Consider the following 17452-nt stretch of genomic DNA (forward strand, 5'->3'; position numbering starts at 1 on the left):
GAGAAGGAAGGAAGGAAGGAAGGAAGGAAGGAAGGAAGGAAGGAAGGAAGGAAGGAAGGAAGGAAGGAAGGAAGGAGAAAGAACAGAAGTTAATAGCTGCATAAACCTTTAATCCCAGCATTCAGGAGGCAAAAGCAACCAGGTCTCTTGAGTTCACAGCCAGCCAGGGCTACAGTGAAGCCCTGTCTCAACAAAAGAAAGATAATGAGGAGGAGGTGATGGAGATGAAGATGAGGATGATTGGGGCTGGAAGGAGGAAATCTGGGCTGGAGAGAGCTCAGTAATTAAGAGTACTTGCTCTTCTTGCATAAGTCCAGAGCTCAGTTCCCTACCCCTATGGGGAGCAGCTCCCAACCCTCTTGTATATCTACCTCCAGAAAATCCAGTGACAGGGCACCAGGCAGACATGGGGTACTCACATATTCACAGTAAATAAAATGTAAAATCTTCAGAGAAGGGAAAAGTTGGATCACTGCTTTTGAGACAGAATGAAAATAATTATACCCCCCAACCATTCTACCCATGAAGAGTACAGTGCAATACTACTCCATAAATAATAAAGAACAAATCCATGGGGTAGGGGTAAAATGTACACCTGACTGCTAATCATAATGAGTCCCTAAACTGTAATAGGTTTTCAGTGGAGATATGATCATTTCAGCCCATGACAATCTGACTGAAACCACAGTGGTGCTGCACTCACGCTCGTGTTGTGCTTCTTTTAAATTTAATTAATATTAAAATACTCAGAAAAAATCTGCAAGCTAGGGAGAACTACCTTTAAGAAGCCTGTGTTTTAATCTTATTTCAGTTCCAAACCCAAGAAACTCCCTGAAAGGGTACAAACATTCAATATAACATTGTATCAGGTACATTTATCACTTAGAAAAAGCTATCAAGTATTTTATTATTTTATTCTACATTATATACAGGTCATAAAAGGCCACAGCAGTTTTTCGACATATAACCCTTTAAAAGTAGAGGGAAGGACAGACAAGTATCAAGATGAAGTCCAGTAACGAGGGCGTATACTCAGTGCAGTATTTCTGAGGAATAACAATGCAGATACCAAGCTGTCCACATTTAGTTTACAACTATTCTGTAGTTCTTTGTGACTCTAGTCATTTATGGCTCCACACGGGAGAGACCTTCCCTTTCCACCATCATGTCAGAAACATAAGCAATGGAGACACTTGCTATTATACAAGTCCTTTCACTTGGAGCTCTCCTTTTCTGTGGGATCTCCTTAGAGTATACTTTAGTAACTTCAAATTCTTAAGTGTGTAATACTGTACTCTCTTTGAATAGTAACTCAAAAGCATTGGTTTTCATTTTGAAAATACAATCTTTAAACCTATAACTGGTATCAGCAGATCAATATAAAAAAATACAGTACCAAGCTACACTGGTATATTTCCATATTAAGAACTTCAAAATATACTTATCAATGAGACCATAGTCCTTGCATTAATCTTCAGTCCACTATGAACAATTATCTGCTGCATGTAAACATGTCTAAATAACTATAGATAAAATACAATCATAAATTTCTGTAAAAGATAATAAAATATCTTCTTTAAAAAAACAAAACAATAATAAGCTATTACTGCATTGTTTCCAATTTTATGAAAATGGAACAACCATATGGTTGTTGCCAGTCCTGAGTTCATTTGTAAAAAAAAATGGCCCTAGTTCCTGGATAAAGTCAGCAACCAATTCTTTCTCTTCAAAAGATGTCTTCTGGCACAATAAGTAAGATCTGTATCACGTGGTATTCTGTCCATTGATAAAATTATAAACCAGAAACTGACCAGTGCCACAGTACTGTGTTGCAAACAGCTTTCCATCAGGAGTGGGATCTGAGAAAGCAATTTCTTCTTTACTCAAATATGAGCCATAAATAAAGTTACTCCTATTAAAAAAAAAAAAGGAGAGGTGGGGGAAAATAGGGAAGATTGAAAAATTAATCTTTGTTCATTGAAACTGAACCCATCAAATTCATTTAGACAAATTCATTAAGCAATTCTATATTATTCTAAAAAATAAAATACCTGTTTATCTAAAATATTACAGTTTGAAATAGTAAGATTTTACAAAAGCAACAATTATAAAACATTTGCCCAACATCTTGTCATAAAGTACTCAACAACTAAGAGATGAATAATTTCTCACTCAATCCGGGTATAGCAGTAAAAGACTGAACTGTTTCTCAGAGACCAGGAAAAAGGTAAATCTGTATTTGCCCTTTCAATAGCATCACTGACAGTTCTAACCATCATAAACAGGAAAAGAAATAAGTGTCCTGACCGAACAGGAGAACTCATTCTCGGGCAGAAGATGTCATCTAGTATATAGGAAATCCAAAAGACTACCAAAAGACCTATTAAGATTTAGTAAATGATTGATTTCAAAGGTTACAATCCAGATCGATATTCAGGGATGAACTGTATGAGCTATATACTTGAAATTAGCAATCCAAATGTGATCCTAGAAAACAACAATCCTATAACACCAAGTTGAACACAATGTTTAGGATAATTACCAAAAGAACTGTAAGCTACAAACTAAAATATTGTCTAAATAAAAACCTAATAAAGAGAGACACCCCAAGTTTAAATAGCAGAAGACTCAATACAATTGATACTGTACACACTGACCCATAGCGGTCTTCCTTGGAGGAGCCGACAAGCTGATCTTCACAAAGAAATAAAAAGGATACTAAAGAATTGTTGTTTTTTAAAGAAAAAAGAACAAAGCTGAAGGACTATTTCCAACTATGCCACATAAAACTATAACTTTCCAGATGTGTAATGCTGATGTAAGCACAGATACACAGAACAATGAAACAAACCACAAGTCCAGAGGAAATCTTTGCAGGCATGCCCAGGCTAACAACCATTCAGAAGCTGAGTATAGCTCCTGTAAGGAACAGTGAGACAGCAGGACATCTGCATGCCAAAGCTTATCTGTGTGGTTATCACTTCTCATGCAATCACAAAACCAATAGAGCCAAAGCCTTGGTGTAAAAACTAAACTATCAACTCTTAGAAGGACAGACACACATCTTTGGGGACACGTATTAGATAATGGCTTTTAAAATATGACAAGATAGACAAAAGAACATGAAGATCTCGTCAAAATAAGAAGTGTGTGTGTGGTCAAAGGGCATACCCAGGCATGGTGTTATCATCCTAGCATCTGGAAAGTGAGGCAAAGGATCAAAAGTTTATGACCATAGCTGAGGCCAAAGGCTTAGTTAGGCCTTTAATCCCAGCATCTGTAAGGCAGACAGATCTCTGTGAGTTCAAGGTCAACCTGATCCACACAGCAAGTTCCAGGCCAGAAAGGGATACTTAAAACATAGTAAGATAGACAAACAAACAAAAGCCCTTTAAGGCCTGCCTGGACTTTATTGTGGTCCTTTACACATTATCAAAAAAAATAAATAGACAAACACAAAATGGTGGAAAATATCTACAAATCAGATACCAAGCCATCCATAATAATAAATTGCAACTCAACAAAGAAATGTAAATAAACCAATTTAAAAGCTGACATAAGTTTGAATGGGTTCTTTTCTTTATGTGTGTCTGTCAGAGAAAAAAACAGAGACAGAGAGACTTGAGAACACAGGGTGTGTGTGTGTGTGTGTGTGTGTGTGTGTACTCTTAACCTTTGAACCCTCATTCCAGCCCCAACCCTCAGTTTTACTGTTGTTATGACAGGGTCTCACACTGTGTAGCTATGGTTGAATTGAAACTTAACTATGTGGAACAGGTTAGCCTTAAACTAACAGAAGATTAAGCTGCCTATGTTTCCCAAATGCTGGTAGCAAAGGTATGTGCCACCATGCTTAGCTTTCCATGTTATTTTTTTGAGATTTAGTCTCTCACTAAACCTAGAGCCTGCTGTTTTGCCTAAAATGTAGCCAAGAGCTCCTGGGATCAGTATGTCACTGGTCCCCAGCACTGAATTATAGGTACATGCCACCACATCCTGCCTTTACATAGGTGCTGGAAACCCGAACTTAGGTCCTCATGCTTACACAGAACTTCACCTACTGAGACACATCCACTGCCTCTCAACAGGTTTTTGTTCTGAAAATGATGAAGTGTAGGACTTAGAACCCTTATATATTGCTGGTGCGACTGTAAAAATGGTGCAGGCACTGTAAAGAGAGTTTGGAAGGTCTTCAAAACATGAAACTTATTAGTACTACAAGGTCCTCAAAATTGTACACCTAAGTATACACCTCTCAAAATAATATATATTCATACAAACACTTGTGTATGTCATAGCAGTATTATTTTTGATGGCCAATAACCAAAACAAACCAAATGCACAGCTGATGAAAGAATAATTTTATTCTACTATTTGGTAATCATAAAAAGAAGCATTTTATAAAAATGTTTTTAAAATGGGGTTGGGAAGACAGCTTAGTTGGTAATGTACAAGGACAAGGACCTGTGTTCAATTACCAGAACCCACATTTTAAGAAGCCAGATGTGGTGGTTCATGTTCTTCTGATCCTAGCACTACATGGTGGAGACAGGCAGATCCCTGACATTCACTGGCTATTCAAGCCTCGCCTTCTTGGTGAGTTCTAGGCCAGTGAGAGATTCTGTCTCAAAAAACCAAGATGGAGATAGCACCTGAGATTGTCCTCTGTCGCCACAGATATGTGCATGCACAAACAAACATACATACATACATACACACATACATACACATACACACAAACACACAAAAACCAGCAAGCAGACTGGTAAATGCCACCACACTGACAAAGCTTGAAAGTCTGATGTTATATGAAACGATCAGAATAGACAGATACATTCATACAGAGATTAGACTGGTGGATGCCAGCAGCTAGAGATGTGAGAAAATGAATCACTGCATGAGTTGGTTTGGGGGATGGAGAGGGTGGGGAGCAGAAATGCTCCAAAATTAGACGATGTGATAACTTATGTATGTTCTGAATATATTAAAACCCTGTGAATGGCATATAGATGATTTAAGGTTTAACTCTCAAGTCTGCTGGTGACACTTTCAGAGTGTGATACACTAGAAATGGAAGATCTGTGTAAGAAGGACTATTAAGTGAAAGGACACGGTTTTTAACAGGGAGCTTATTCACGATCACTGGAATAATTATAATACAAGAACAACCTACACAGCTAGCAGCAAAATTTAAAGGATGGACAATAAATACTCTCACTCCCTTAGGACTGTTTTTACTTAATTAGCTTGTTTTCAGGCTTTGTAAAGAACAGCTCTGAGCTATTATCCATTAACATATACATAATAAGGAGCTACAGTCCTTGAATCCTTAGGCTTTCACCTGTAACAGTAATAGATTATTTCAAACACATTCCCATGGGAAACAGCTGATGTTCTATAAATAAACAAACTGACCTAAAACAATTTTTAAGGACTACAGATTGAACCCGAGGCCTGACACTTGGTGGACAAATGCTCTACCATCTAGCTATCTGCTCTGCACCCCAAATCCCTTATATTAATTTTAACCTTCTTCACTTTATCTTTTATCTAAGGGATTTTATTGGAAGAAAAGTCTGAATCCAAATAACAGAAAAATGAGACAGAAAAGAATATAAAAATACTTTAAAAAACTTTTAAGGGCTGGTGAGATGGCTCAGTGGGTAAGAGCACCCGACTGCTCTTCCAAAGGTGCAGAGTTCAAATCCCAGCAACAAATCCCAGCAACCACATGGTGGCTCACAACCATCCTTAACGAGATCTGACTCCCTCATCTGGGGTGTCTGAGGACAGCTACAGTGTACTTACATATAATAAATAAATAAATCTTTAAAAAAAAACTTTTAAAACATATTGTGTGTGTGTGTAAAAGAGACAGAGACAGAGAGAGAATGTTCATGCTACAGTATGTATTTGGAGCTCATACAACTCTCTGGAGTTGGCTGTCCCACCCTACCTTTATGTGGGGATTAAACTCAGGTCAGCAGGCTTTTTCGGTCAATACCTTACCTGCAGAGCCATGTCACTGGCCCAAAAATTCTTTCAGAGACAATTTTCTCTGAAAGCTCATTTCCCAAACACTATCCACATTTCTCTCTGTTTAAAAATCTCCAATAGAACATAGGTTGAAATATGTCTGTTATATTGGACTAATTTTACAGTTATAAGTAAAATCAGAGGTTTAATAATGTCTAATCTATTATCAAACTTTTTTACTCTTCAAATTAAACAAAATGGATGTACTGCCCTAGTATACTTATACAAAATTTACAATACAAATAAAAGTTACACAGTTACAACTAAGTATCTATCTTTATGTTGAAATGGTAAACTCCTGCAAATGACTTGAAGAATTACATAAGCTACCTTAGGCATTCAATCATGCGAGAAGCTATCTTCTTCCGCCGCATCATGCTGAACACCCATATCCGACTGATCCCACATATTGCAGGCTCTGGCAATGTTGAGCAGCACCAGGCTTTTTGCCTTTCAAATCGGACTTTTTCTTCTTCTGATCTGATAGCTGGAAGTTTCTCTTCTATAACTCGATAGCCCTATAAATGTCAAAAATGGGAAGAGATAAAGGTGGCAGTTGTCTAGTGTAAATCTGATGCATAAACTATGTCTGACTGCTTAAAAAACTACCAGATTGGGCTGGACAGTGGCTCAGTGGTTAAGAGCACTGACTGCTCTTCTAAAGGTCCTGAGTTCATTCCCAGCAACCAGAGTTGCTGACCACAACAACTATCTGATGGTGACTCACAACCATCTGTAATGGGATCCAGTGCCCTCTTCTGCTGTGTCTGAAGACAGTGACAGTATATTTACATAAAATAAATAAATGTTTAAAACAAACAAACAAACAAACAAACTACCAGACCACCTACTGATCTGGGTCTATTTCCATTCTGACTTATCTAGTAATTTGACCATATAATTAAGCACATTAAACAAGGAAACATCTTGCCATTAAATGAGAAGGCAACAGGAATGGATGGTGTCTTCCTCTACCATCAGGATTCTAGGTTGAAAAAGTCCATGTTCAGAGCTCAGCAGTCATAGTGACTGTTCCTATTGTTCTTGAGCTCACCATGACAGAAAAACTCAAGAGTGTAGAGAAAAGGAAAATTAAGAAAGCCCTTTTTTTGATATTCTGGTCTCAATAAAACAACTAAATATTCTTGTGCCAATTGAGTTGTCAAAAAGAACATGCCTAGTTTTCCAAGAGGACAAAGCACAAAACTTAAATTAGAAAACAAAAACTAAGAGTGACACATGCTGAGGGTGAGAAATGGGTCAGCAGTTAAAAGCATTGGCTGCTTTTTTTTTTTTCCCCACCAGAAAAGGGCATCAGATCTCATTACAGATGGCTGTGAGCCACCATGTGGTTGCTGGGATTTGAACTCAGGACGCCCGGAAGAACAGTCAGTCAGTGCTCTTAAGCTATCTCTCCAGCCCCGACTAGCTACTCTTTCAGAGAACCCAGCACCCACTCACAACCATCTGTGACTTCAGTTCCAAGGGATTTATGCCCTCTTCTGACTTAGAGGAGCACCAGGCATGCACTGACATACAGGCATACATGAAGGAACAGTTATGAAGTTGGTAAAGATATCAATGCAACACTAATTATGAACAAAGTACAACTGAATACATGAGCAAGAACTTGGCTGAAATAAAACAGATTTCAGGTCTGGCTCAAGTGAAACTGATTAAAGGTCCAGAAACTTCTGTTCTCTGAGGTTGGTCTTCAGAACTATGTAAAACTCACTATGTGAACACATCACTAACTGCAATTTGCTTTTTATATAATTTGCCTCCTAAACACAAACCAACTGCTCACATAAGAGCTTAACTAAAAAAATGGACCTATTCAGGGGTGACAAATTTTCTACAGAGACACAGACAGTAACTATTCACGAACCTCAACAGCTGTTCTATCTGCCTTTATAGTATGAAAGCAGCTATGTAAAAGTATGAAAACAAATGGGTGTGGCAGGATTATAATAAACTGTATTTAAAAAAGCAGTCACACATGTGTGATAGTTTGAATAAGTTTGGCCCAGGGAGTAGCATTATTAGGAAATGTGTCCTTGTTGGAGTAAGTGTGTTGATGTAGGGGTAGGCTTTGACACCTTCTTCCTACTCACATGGGAGCCAGTCTTGTCCTGTTTGTCTTTGGAACAAGATATAGAACTCTCAGTTCCTTCTGCCCTACACCTGCCTGGAAGCTGCCATGCTCCTGCCTTGATGATAATGACTGACCCTCTGAACCTGTAAGCCAGCCCCAATTAAATGTTGTCCTGACAAGAGTTGCCTTGGTCATGGCATCTCTTTACAGCAATGGAAACCCTAACTAAGACAGCGTGGTAATGCATACTTTTACTCTCAGCACTAGGGAGGCGAAGACAGGAGGATCTCTATGAGTCTAAGGCCAGCCTGGGCTACACGGTGAGTTCTGGACAGCTAAGGCTACATACATATTGAGACCCTATCTCAAAAAGAGAGGGTGGGGGGAGGAAGAGGGGGGAGAGGAAGAGGGGGAAAAAGGAAGGAAGGACGGATGGATGGATGGACTAACTCCCACCTTTGTGTGGTGGTATATACCTATAGTCCCAGGACTCAGGAGAATTCCAAGTTTGAGGAAAGCCTGAGCTACATAGTGAATTATAAACCAAGCTGTATTACATAGTGAAACTGTGTCTCAAAAAAAAAAAAAAAAAAAAAAAAAAAACCAGAAAAATTAATTCCTACACAAGACACAATTCTACTATAGTGCAGTATTATATATAATTCTTAAATTTATACCCTTATCTAAAATATAGATAGATTTATTAGGATACTATTTAAGATCACATAGTAATAATAAGTTAATTTAGATATCACACTACGTATGAGCACTCTTTAGAAGTCACTTACCCACTGGATATGTTCTGCAATTAGGCAACCAACTACTTTTTTGTCATTAGAAATAAAGAGAAGTGTCTTAGTTCTGGAATAGCACATCAATGGAGCCTGTTGGAAACCCAGATCATTGTCAACCATCTCTCTAATTTCATCGACCTGACAAGAAAAGAAAAATACTTAGTTTAAACAGTTGTATAAAAAATTGTATACAGGTAAAAACTACTCAATAAGCTGAATACACACACACACACACACACACACACACACACACACACACACACACATATACTCTCTCAAGAGCTTTTTGTCTTAGGTGTTTTTAGTTTTAGAGACAGAATCTTGTTATCTTGTTATGTACCCTCCTTGCTGGCCTGGTGTTCAATATGTAGCCTAGGCTGGCCTTGAACTAGTGGCAATTCTTCTGCCTTAAGTTCCTAAGTGTTAAATCATGGCGTGTACCACCATACCCAGCTTGAAGAACTATTTTAGGTATATGTACTGATTTTTAACACTAGAAGTAACTTGGCAAAAGAAAAAAAAAAGGGGGGGGGTAGAGGGTTCTGTCAAACCTAGCAGTCTAGAAAACAGAATGGTTATAATGAGAGCATTAGCACTAAACAGATAAGAACATTAAGCCCCCTTAGTAGGAACACCAAGTGTCTGCAATGGTCAGAACATCTTAGCTGGCAAGCCACTTTCCTTTCCAAGCCTTAGTTAGAACTCTCAACAGTAGCTGGGCATGGTGGCGCATGCCTTTGATCCCAGCACTTGGGAGGCAGAGGCAGGCGGATTTCTAAGTTCGAGGCCAGCCTGGTCTACAGAGTGAGTTCCAGGACAGCCAGAGCTATACAGAGAAACCCTGTCTCGAAAAATCAAAAAAAAAAAACAAAAAAACTCTCAACAGTAAAATTAATGGAACACAGGAAAGAAATTCATGTTTTCTATTTAGCAAGCAGCTGAAAATGACACATATCAAGAACTGAACCCATTTTAATCCAATATCCTTTGAATATTATAGTTCTTCATTTTGTATATGGAAGAAACAAATTCAAATGTGATATAATCTTATGTCTAACATTAAACATCTAGAAAACCATGGGGAACAGGTTTGAACCTTCAACATTAACATAGCATCAAACTGCTTCTTCCAAGCTCAAGCTCTTATAGGCACTAAAAAAATAAATAAATAAAAATAAAAATCACAACTCTACAGGGGCCTGCACACGAATTCTCCAGTAAAAAGAACATAAATTGCCAGGATGGCGGCCCATCTCTTTAATCCCAATATCTGTAAGGTGGAGGCAGGCAGATTTCTGTTAGTCTAAGACCAGCCTGGTCTAAACAGCAAATTCTAGGCCAACCAGGCTGCATAGTGACACCCATCTTGAGGGGGAAGGGGGACAGAATGGGGACACACAAGTTGCAAATGTTCCATCTAATGACCATTCCCATGACTAAACCTAAAAAACAAATAACCTCTGGGTTGTCCCATACTCTTGTTTCTGTTCCACACACAACAAAGTGCATCCATTTCTCAGTGATGAAACTACACCCACTCATAATCTCTGATATCTTGTAAGAGTATCCTTGATTGGTTCCTAGAGATAGATTGCTCAAAATTCCTTCTATTTTAATTTTAAGCCTATTATGGGTTACTAACTAGTAATACAATCAATTGTAGGCTTTCCCTAAAAAGCTTAAAGAAATTAACAGTTACTGAGACAATCTGTATATATTTGTTATATATTTCTTTTTTTTTTTTTTTTTTTTTTTTTTTTGGTTTTTCGAGACAGGGTTTCTCTGTATAGCTCTGGCTGTCCTGGAACTCACTTGGTAGACCAGGCTGGCCTCGAACTCAGAAATCCGCCTGCCTCTGCCTCCCGAGTGCTGGGATTAAAGGCCTGCGCCACCAGGCCCGGCTCCTGTTATATATTTCTTATATCAATTAAAGTGTTAACTATATTTTCAAATAATGGGTGTTTTTTGTATTTTGTTTTATTGTTTTTCGAGACAGGGTTTCTCTGTATAGCCCTGGCTGTCCTGGAACTCACTTTGTAGACCAGGCTGGCCCTGAACTCAAGAAATCCGCCTGCCTCTGCCTCCCGACTGCTGGAATTAAAGGCGTGTGCCACCACGCCCGGCTATAGGTGTTTTCTTAGTATCCTTTTCAGTTGACATGGTTCTAAATTTAAAGATGTCCAACTTTTTTATTTCCCTTGTGGTTCTAGACATTTTAGACACATACTAGAGTGTAACTAGGTTTTTAGATAAATAACTAAACTCATATCCACATTAAGAATCTTCCATGAAAAAAAAAAATCTAGAAGACAAGAAAGACATAGTAAGTATATTATTTGTAAATGTAATTTATGGTTTTTTTCTTTTTTCATTAGTGGTGATTAAACTCAAGAGGCTTGCACATTAGTTTATGCCATGACCCTTTTCAAAATATTCTGTAAGACAAAATAGTGACATGCTGTATTATCTAATTCATTTCTCAATAAAGTAAATTCTATGAACTACTAAAGACGTAATTATGCCTTCCATGTAATCACTCACATTGTTCACAGGAAATATTCAAACTACTTCATATATTTTACATGTAGTAAGGTTTGGCATAATTTTTCAATTCATTTCAAATTAATTGTATTCATTTTTCTGTGGGTAGATTACCTTCTTTAAATACTCATTTACTGTTTTAAGAATTGGCATTTAATGTGCAAAACATGCAATGTATTATCCTCTTAGACATAGTCCAAGTTTTCTGTATGAAATTTTACTGAAAAGTTACCTTTTTCAGGGCATACTTTGGGTCTTCAGGAAGAACCATTATTATTCTACCATCAGGATATTCAGCAAGAATTCTTTCTTTTTTCCAGCCCTAAATATAAAAGAATGGATTTTATGTATCATACTTTGTTCATTCAAGTACAAGACAAAAACTGCATTCACTTGTCTAAAAGTTACTAACATGAAAAATATAGGTTCATTAATACTTATCTAACAAGGCATGATAATTATGTTCTGTTAGACTTATAACAGATTGAACAAGCTAATTTCTAGTTCTGGTTCACAATATGCCATACCACAAAATTTCTAATTTATCATTTCCCATCTTAGCAAATTTTGAAAATCACACACACACACACAAAGCAAAAATCCAAGCCCCTTAAAGTCAGTGATTCCCAGAAGAGAAAGGGTAACTCTCACAGATTCTGGGTCAAAGAATTTAGCTCTCAGATTTTGTTGGAACATGGTTACCTCCACAAATAAACACTCATATATTTATGTCTGGCATGCCAAAGACCTCCAGAAGGTTTCAGGTGAACTGATTTGCATGCAGTAGCCCACTATGAAAGGAACAGCTTTTACTCTTAATGTTCACAACTGTCAAAGCCACAAGAAGGAGACTATAAAAAAATATAACTACCTTCTAAGAATCTAATAGGGAAGGAGGCTACGTTGTGTGTATCTGAAGTTAGACATACTCAAAAAAAGAGAGGTAATAAACTCTTCTTCAGATCCACACTCGTGGTGATTAATGAGCAGAACCTGCATGAAAAACAAAACAAAACAAAACAAAAACCACTTAAATCTAGTAAGATGGGACTGAACCAGAGCTTAAAACTAGGAACTTTAAGTTCAAAATGGTTACAGAAGGAGTGAGCTATAACTAGTTGTTCCATTAGTCTTACCCAAGCAATGCTATGGAAAGAGGCCTTTTAAAAAGCAATTTGTAATTCTATTCAGGGAAAAATTCTTTTCTAGCATCACCTCTAAAAATATAAAAGCTCGATAAAGAAAAGAACAGCTAATTTTTTGATATACTATGGCAAGACTGAAAGCATAGAAACTGGTTTTCTAAGTTATCTTTTTGTTTTGTTTTTGTTTTTTGTTTTGATGGAATAGGAGCAGGATCTTAGAGACAAAAATTTCTACTAACAAAGGTCAGCATCAATAAGATCATAGAACTAAATATTGAAAATTCAAAATCTGCTTAAAAAATAAGTATTCAAGGAAAAGTAAAATTGAAGTGACTAAAATGAACTAGGGATGGGAAAATTATCTCAAGATTAAGAAGTCAGGCTGGAGAGATGGCTCAGCACTTAAGAGTACTTGGTACTCTTGCAGAGGACCCAGGTTCGATTCCCAGTACCCACATGGTAGCTCACAACCATTTGCAACCTCTCAGTTCCTGGAGATCCAACAGGCAGGTACATCATACACATACACACATACAAACAAAACATTAATACATATAAAGTCAAAGAAATAATCTAAATTGTTTAAAGGAATCAGAATAATAAAAAGTTCAATCAGAATCACACACATATTTGAATATAACTAAACAAATTTTAAAGGCATAAAAGATAACACTTCCTTTAAAAAGGAATTTACATTAACATTACTTCTTGGAAAACTTTTGAAACCAATTCAATGTCTATGATGTGAAAGGGAAGTTACTGTTTTTGTTCTTTAAATCAAACCATAGAGTACAGGAGGAAGAAATCAAACCATAAATTCAATAAAGAACTGCAGATTTAAGTAATTTCAAACTATACATACTTCCTGGATTGAATTGCCTCAAGATAGTTAAATAGATTAATCTTCCTGTTAATTGCCTTTAAAAATAGTAAAACTGGTATAATTACATTACATACCACAGATAGATTATTTTGTTTTAATGACATTTTAGTACAAATTTATCTTGTGAAATAATTAGAAATATACATGTTTGTCTATGGAAACCATCACAATTAGATAATTTTTATTTTAAATATAATTGTTTTGTCATGTACCAAAATAAGCCTTTGTATTTAACAAAGAACTGTGAAAGACAAAATTACTATTATTTAGACTTCATTGATCCTCATAAGGGTATAACTCAGTGGAAACTTCCATAGTAAAAGCTTACATTTTTGTTTTAAATATTTATATTTACTTCATGTGTGTAAGTGTTTTGTACTCATGCCATGTGAGCGCCTGCGGCCCTAAGAGGTCAGAAGAGTATGTTATACCCCAGAAAGGGAGCTGATGGGTGTTGTGAGCTACCATGTGGGTTCCTCTGAAAGAACAAGTGTTCCTAACCATTGAGAAATCTCTCCAGCCCCAAGTTTGGATTCTTGGGAACTAACAAATATAGTAGTTTGTTAGCTTTGGGGAAACTACTACAACTCTAGATCTGTTTCTTATTCTAAACAATCTAGAAAGTGGCTGTCACCAGACAAATAGCACAGAACAGCCATCCGTTCTCTTCTTACTAGTACAAAGAAGACCAACGTACACTCAACTAGTCAACACAATGTTCCCAAAGTATGACAATAACTACAACCATGCACAAAGATAAAACAATCATGTTAACTCAAAACACTTATGTAACTCAAGTGCAGTGAATACTTTGCCAGTATCACTAATAACTTGACTCTTTTAGAGAATTTTTAAGAGTCGAAATTTGTCTACTGGTTGAAAATGAAACAGAGATGAAGGACGTATATTTAGAGAAATCCACCCAAATAACCACACAATGTTTGCAAATACATCATTCTAGTGTAGTGCATTTATACCTCTCCCTCTCAGCTGTAAGCATATTACATATAACTTTCTGCTACCTGGAAGTATTTTCCAAAACCTACATTTTCATAATCTAGCCATTTGGCTGCTATACAACATTTTATATTTACTTTTGGTTTTTGTTTTGAAACAATGTCTTGTTATGTAGACCAAGCTGGTCTCAAACTCATAGATCTGCCTGTCTCTGGCTCCCAAGTGTTAGCATTAAAAGCTTACGCTAACATATCAGCCACATTTTATATTTCTCATGAAAACCCTCATGTATCTATGCTGAGGTTTGAAACTAGAGCTAATAACATGCTAACTAAATGTTTCATATGGAACTTCACCCCGAGTTTGTATGTTGTTGTTGTTTTGCTTTTTTGGACAGTTTTTCACTATATAGTTCTGACTGTCCTAGAATTCACTCAGCTGCCACAGAGATCCGCCTGTGTCTACCTCCTGAGTGGTAGATTAAAGGTGTGTGCCACCAGCTTCCAGCTTAGTGTGGATTTCTAACAACTAATGATTACATTTTCCCTTGTCCAAATTGCTTAAATATATAGAGAGCAGAAATTAGGGTTTTTTTATTGTTGTTGTTTTGTTTTGTTTTTTGTTTTTTTGAGACAGGGTCTCTCTGTGTAGCTGACCTGGAACTCACCCTGGCTGGCCTCAAACTCAGAAATCCACCTGCCTCTGCCTCCCAAGTGCTGGGATTAAAGGTGTGCGCCACCACACCCAGCTAGGTTTTTTTTTTAATCTGATAAAAAAAAAAAAAAAAACACTGAGTGATAGATACCCCAATACAACTATAAAAATTCATCAATGCCAGGCATTAAGCAGCTTTAATCATAGCACTAGGGAGGCAGAGGAAAGCAGATCTCTGAGTGAGGCCTGCCTGGTCTACACAATGAGTTCCATGCCAGCCAGGGCTACACAGAAACCCTATATCAAAAAACTAAAACCAAAAACAAAACAAAACAAAAACCCTAAATGAACATAAGAATTAAACAATTTAAATTGAATTCAAAGGACTTGTATCAGATTCACTCTATGGTTTGTTTTCTAACAGCACCACTTTGTTTTCCAGATATAAGAATGTAAGATGTAAGAATATTAACACCCGGGCTGGTGAGATGGCTCAGCGGGTAAGAGCGCCCGACTGCTCTTCCAAAGGTGCAGAGTTCAAATCCCAGCAACTACATGGTGGCTCACAACCATCCTTAACAAGATCTGACTCCCTCGTCTGGAGTGTCTGAAGACAGCTACAGTGTACTTACATATAATAAATAAATACATCTTTTAAAAGAAAAAAGAATATTAACACCCGCTAGGCATGGTGGCGCACGCCTTTAATCCCAGCACTCGGGAGGCAGAGGCAGGCAGATTTCTGAGTTCAAGGCCAGCCTGGTCTACAAAGTGAGTTCCAGGACAGCCAGGGCTACACAAAGAAACCCTGTCTCAAAAAAACAAAAACAAACAAAAAATAACATTAACAGCCAAATTAGAAAAGCCTAAATTGCAAAGAATAAATCACCAAGTTATAGTCTATATCTACACACATTATATTTATTTAGTGAAGCTGTAGAAAGGAGTGTATGTAGAAATACATATGAAATAGGAAATACAAAGGATAAGTCAAGTAGGGAACCAGAAGAGCTCACCTAGCCTGGGTAGGAGTAACACTGGGCAAATGATCAACCATTCAACCATGAAGCAACGAGCAAAAACCATTCCACTAAAGCCAAGTACATGAATCTAGATGAGGCTATCAAGACCTTTACGTGACCCAGTATCTAGTACCTGATGAAATGAGGCTCAGTTCAGACATCCTGGAAGTCAGTGTACAGTATAGAAGGTAATGTGAAGAATAAAAGATTCCATTTCAGTTACAGATAAATAGCAATTATATATCTAAAGTGGCTCAAAATTGCTAACACATTTGCTCTTTTCAGAAGCAAATATTGAACCAACCTATTATGCTTAGATACATTTATGAGAAAATTTATCTTGTACCAAAATACATTTTACACTAACCATATTTACTTTGACATTTTTAAAAGTGTGCTAGAATTGTTTTTGACTTCATAAAGATTAATTCTATTAACAGCAGACTCCTCAAATCACCTATTTGATAAAATATATACTATCAATCCTCAAATATAAGCTGTACTAAGCCACAAGAATATTTACTATAGATTCATTCCATAGTAATTAGGTCAAAAGAATTTTAAGAACTACAAACAAGCTAAATAACCTAAGTTTAAAATTGCACAGTATCAACCTGGGAGGATAAATTCCTTGGTTTTTATATTTGGTTTTGTTTTAAAGGAAACCATTACCTATGTGTACTTTTTCTCTAAAAACAAAAGAATTTCAGTGACTTAAATTTGGCAATTTAGTTCATTAAGAACATGACCTAGGGCTGGAGAGATGGCTCCAAGGTTAAGAACACTGGTTACTCTTGCAGAGGACTCAGGTTCAGTTCCCAGCACCCACACAGCAGCCCATCAATATCCAGGGGAATCTGACTCTCTTCTGACCACCATGAACACCACGCACACAGAGAGCATAAATATACATGTAGGGGAAACACCAATATACATAATGAAAACAGAAACGAATGAAGGAACCTGACCTAATCTCCTGCCATATATGCTTTAGTTCACAAAGTCTACTTACCACATACTTTACAGCACTTATAAACTGGTTGTGGAAAAGCAGGTGCTGGGTTTCATCTTCTGGATTTGAAGCTGTATAGAGCATTCCACAGATATTACAGGACACTGCTCCAAATCGTTTGTGTCCTGCATCCTATTTATAAAAAACAAAAAGTTTTCTTCCTCACCAAAGAAATATAGCCTTCAAAACGATGACCATAAAGTGAGAACTACTTAATTTATGAGCAACATTTAAATTTATGGCACATAAGATGAAAGGATGGACTATCCAGAGACTGCCCCATCCAGGAATCCATCCCATCATCAGCCACCAA

At 37.0% G+C, this 17452-nt stretch overlaps 1 protein-coding gene across 2 annotated transcripts in view; it reads right to left on the reverse strand.

The window, feature by feature from the left end:
* Window positions 1-624: 624 nt before the first annotated feature.
* The window catches only part of Esco1 (establishment of sister chromatid cohesion N-acetyltransferase 1), a 47042-nt gene continuing 30214 nt past the window's right edge, over window positions 625-17452 (reverse strand). Inside the window, exons 7-12 of one of the 2 annotated variants that reach the window (XR_002381069.2) lie at window positions 17140-17271; window positions 12338-12459; window positions 11699-11788; window positions 8920-9063; window positions 6367-6554; window positions 625-1912 (exon numbers count right to left, since the gene is read on the reverse strand). Coding sequence is in view for 1 of the 2 variants with exons in the window: in XM_021214860.1 (XP_021070519.1) it covers window positions 1765-1912; window positions 6367-6554; window positions 8920-9063; window positions 11699-11788; window positions 17140-17271 (702 nt within the window). In the remaining variant the exon portion in view is untranslated. The remainder of the gene's footprint in view (window positions 1913-6366; window positions 6555-8919; window positions 9064-11698; window positions 11789-12337; window positions 12460-17139; window positions 17272-17452) is intronic. The other variant, XM_021214860.1, reaches the window with a different exon arrangement.

This window comes from Mus pahari, chromosome 15, assembly GCF_900095145.1.
Source record: "Mus pahari chromosome 15, PAHARI_EIJ_v1.1, whole genome shotgun sequence".
Classification (NCBI taxonomy): Eukaryota; Metazoa; Chordata; class Mammalia; order Rodentia; family Muridae; genus Mus; species Mus pahari.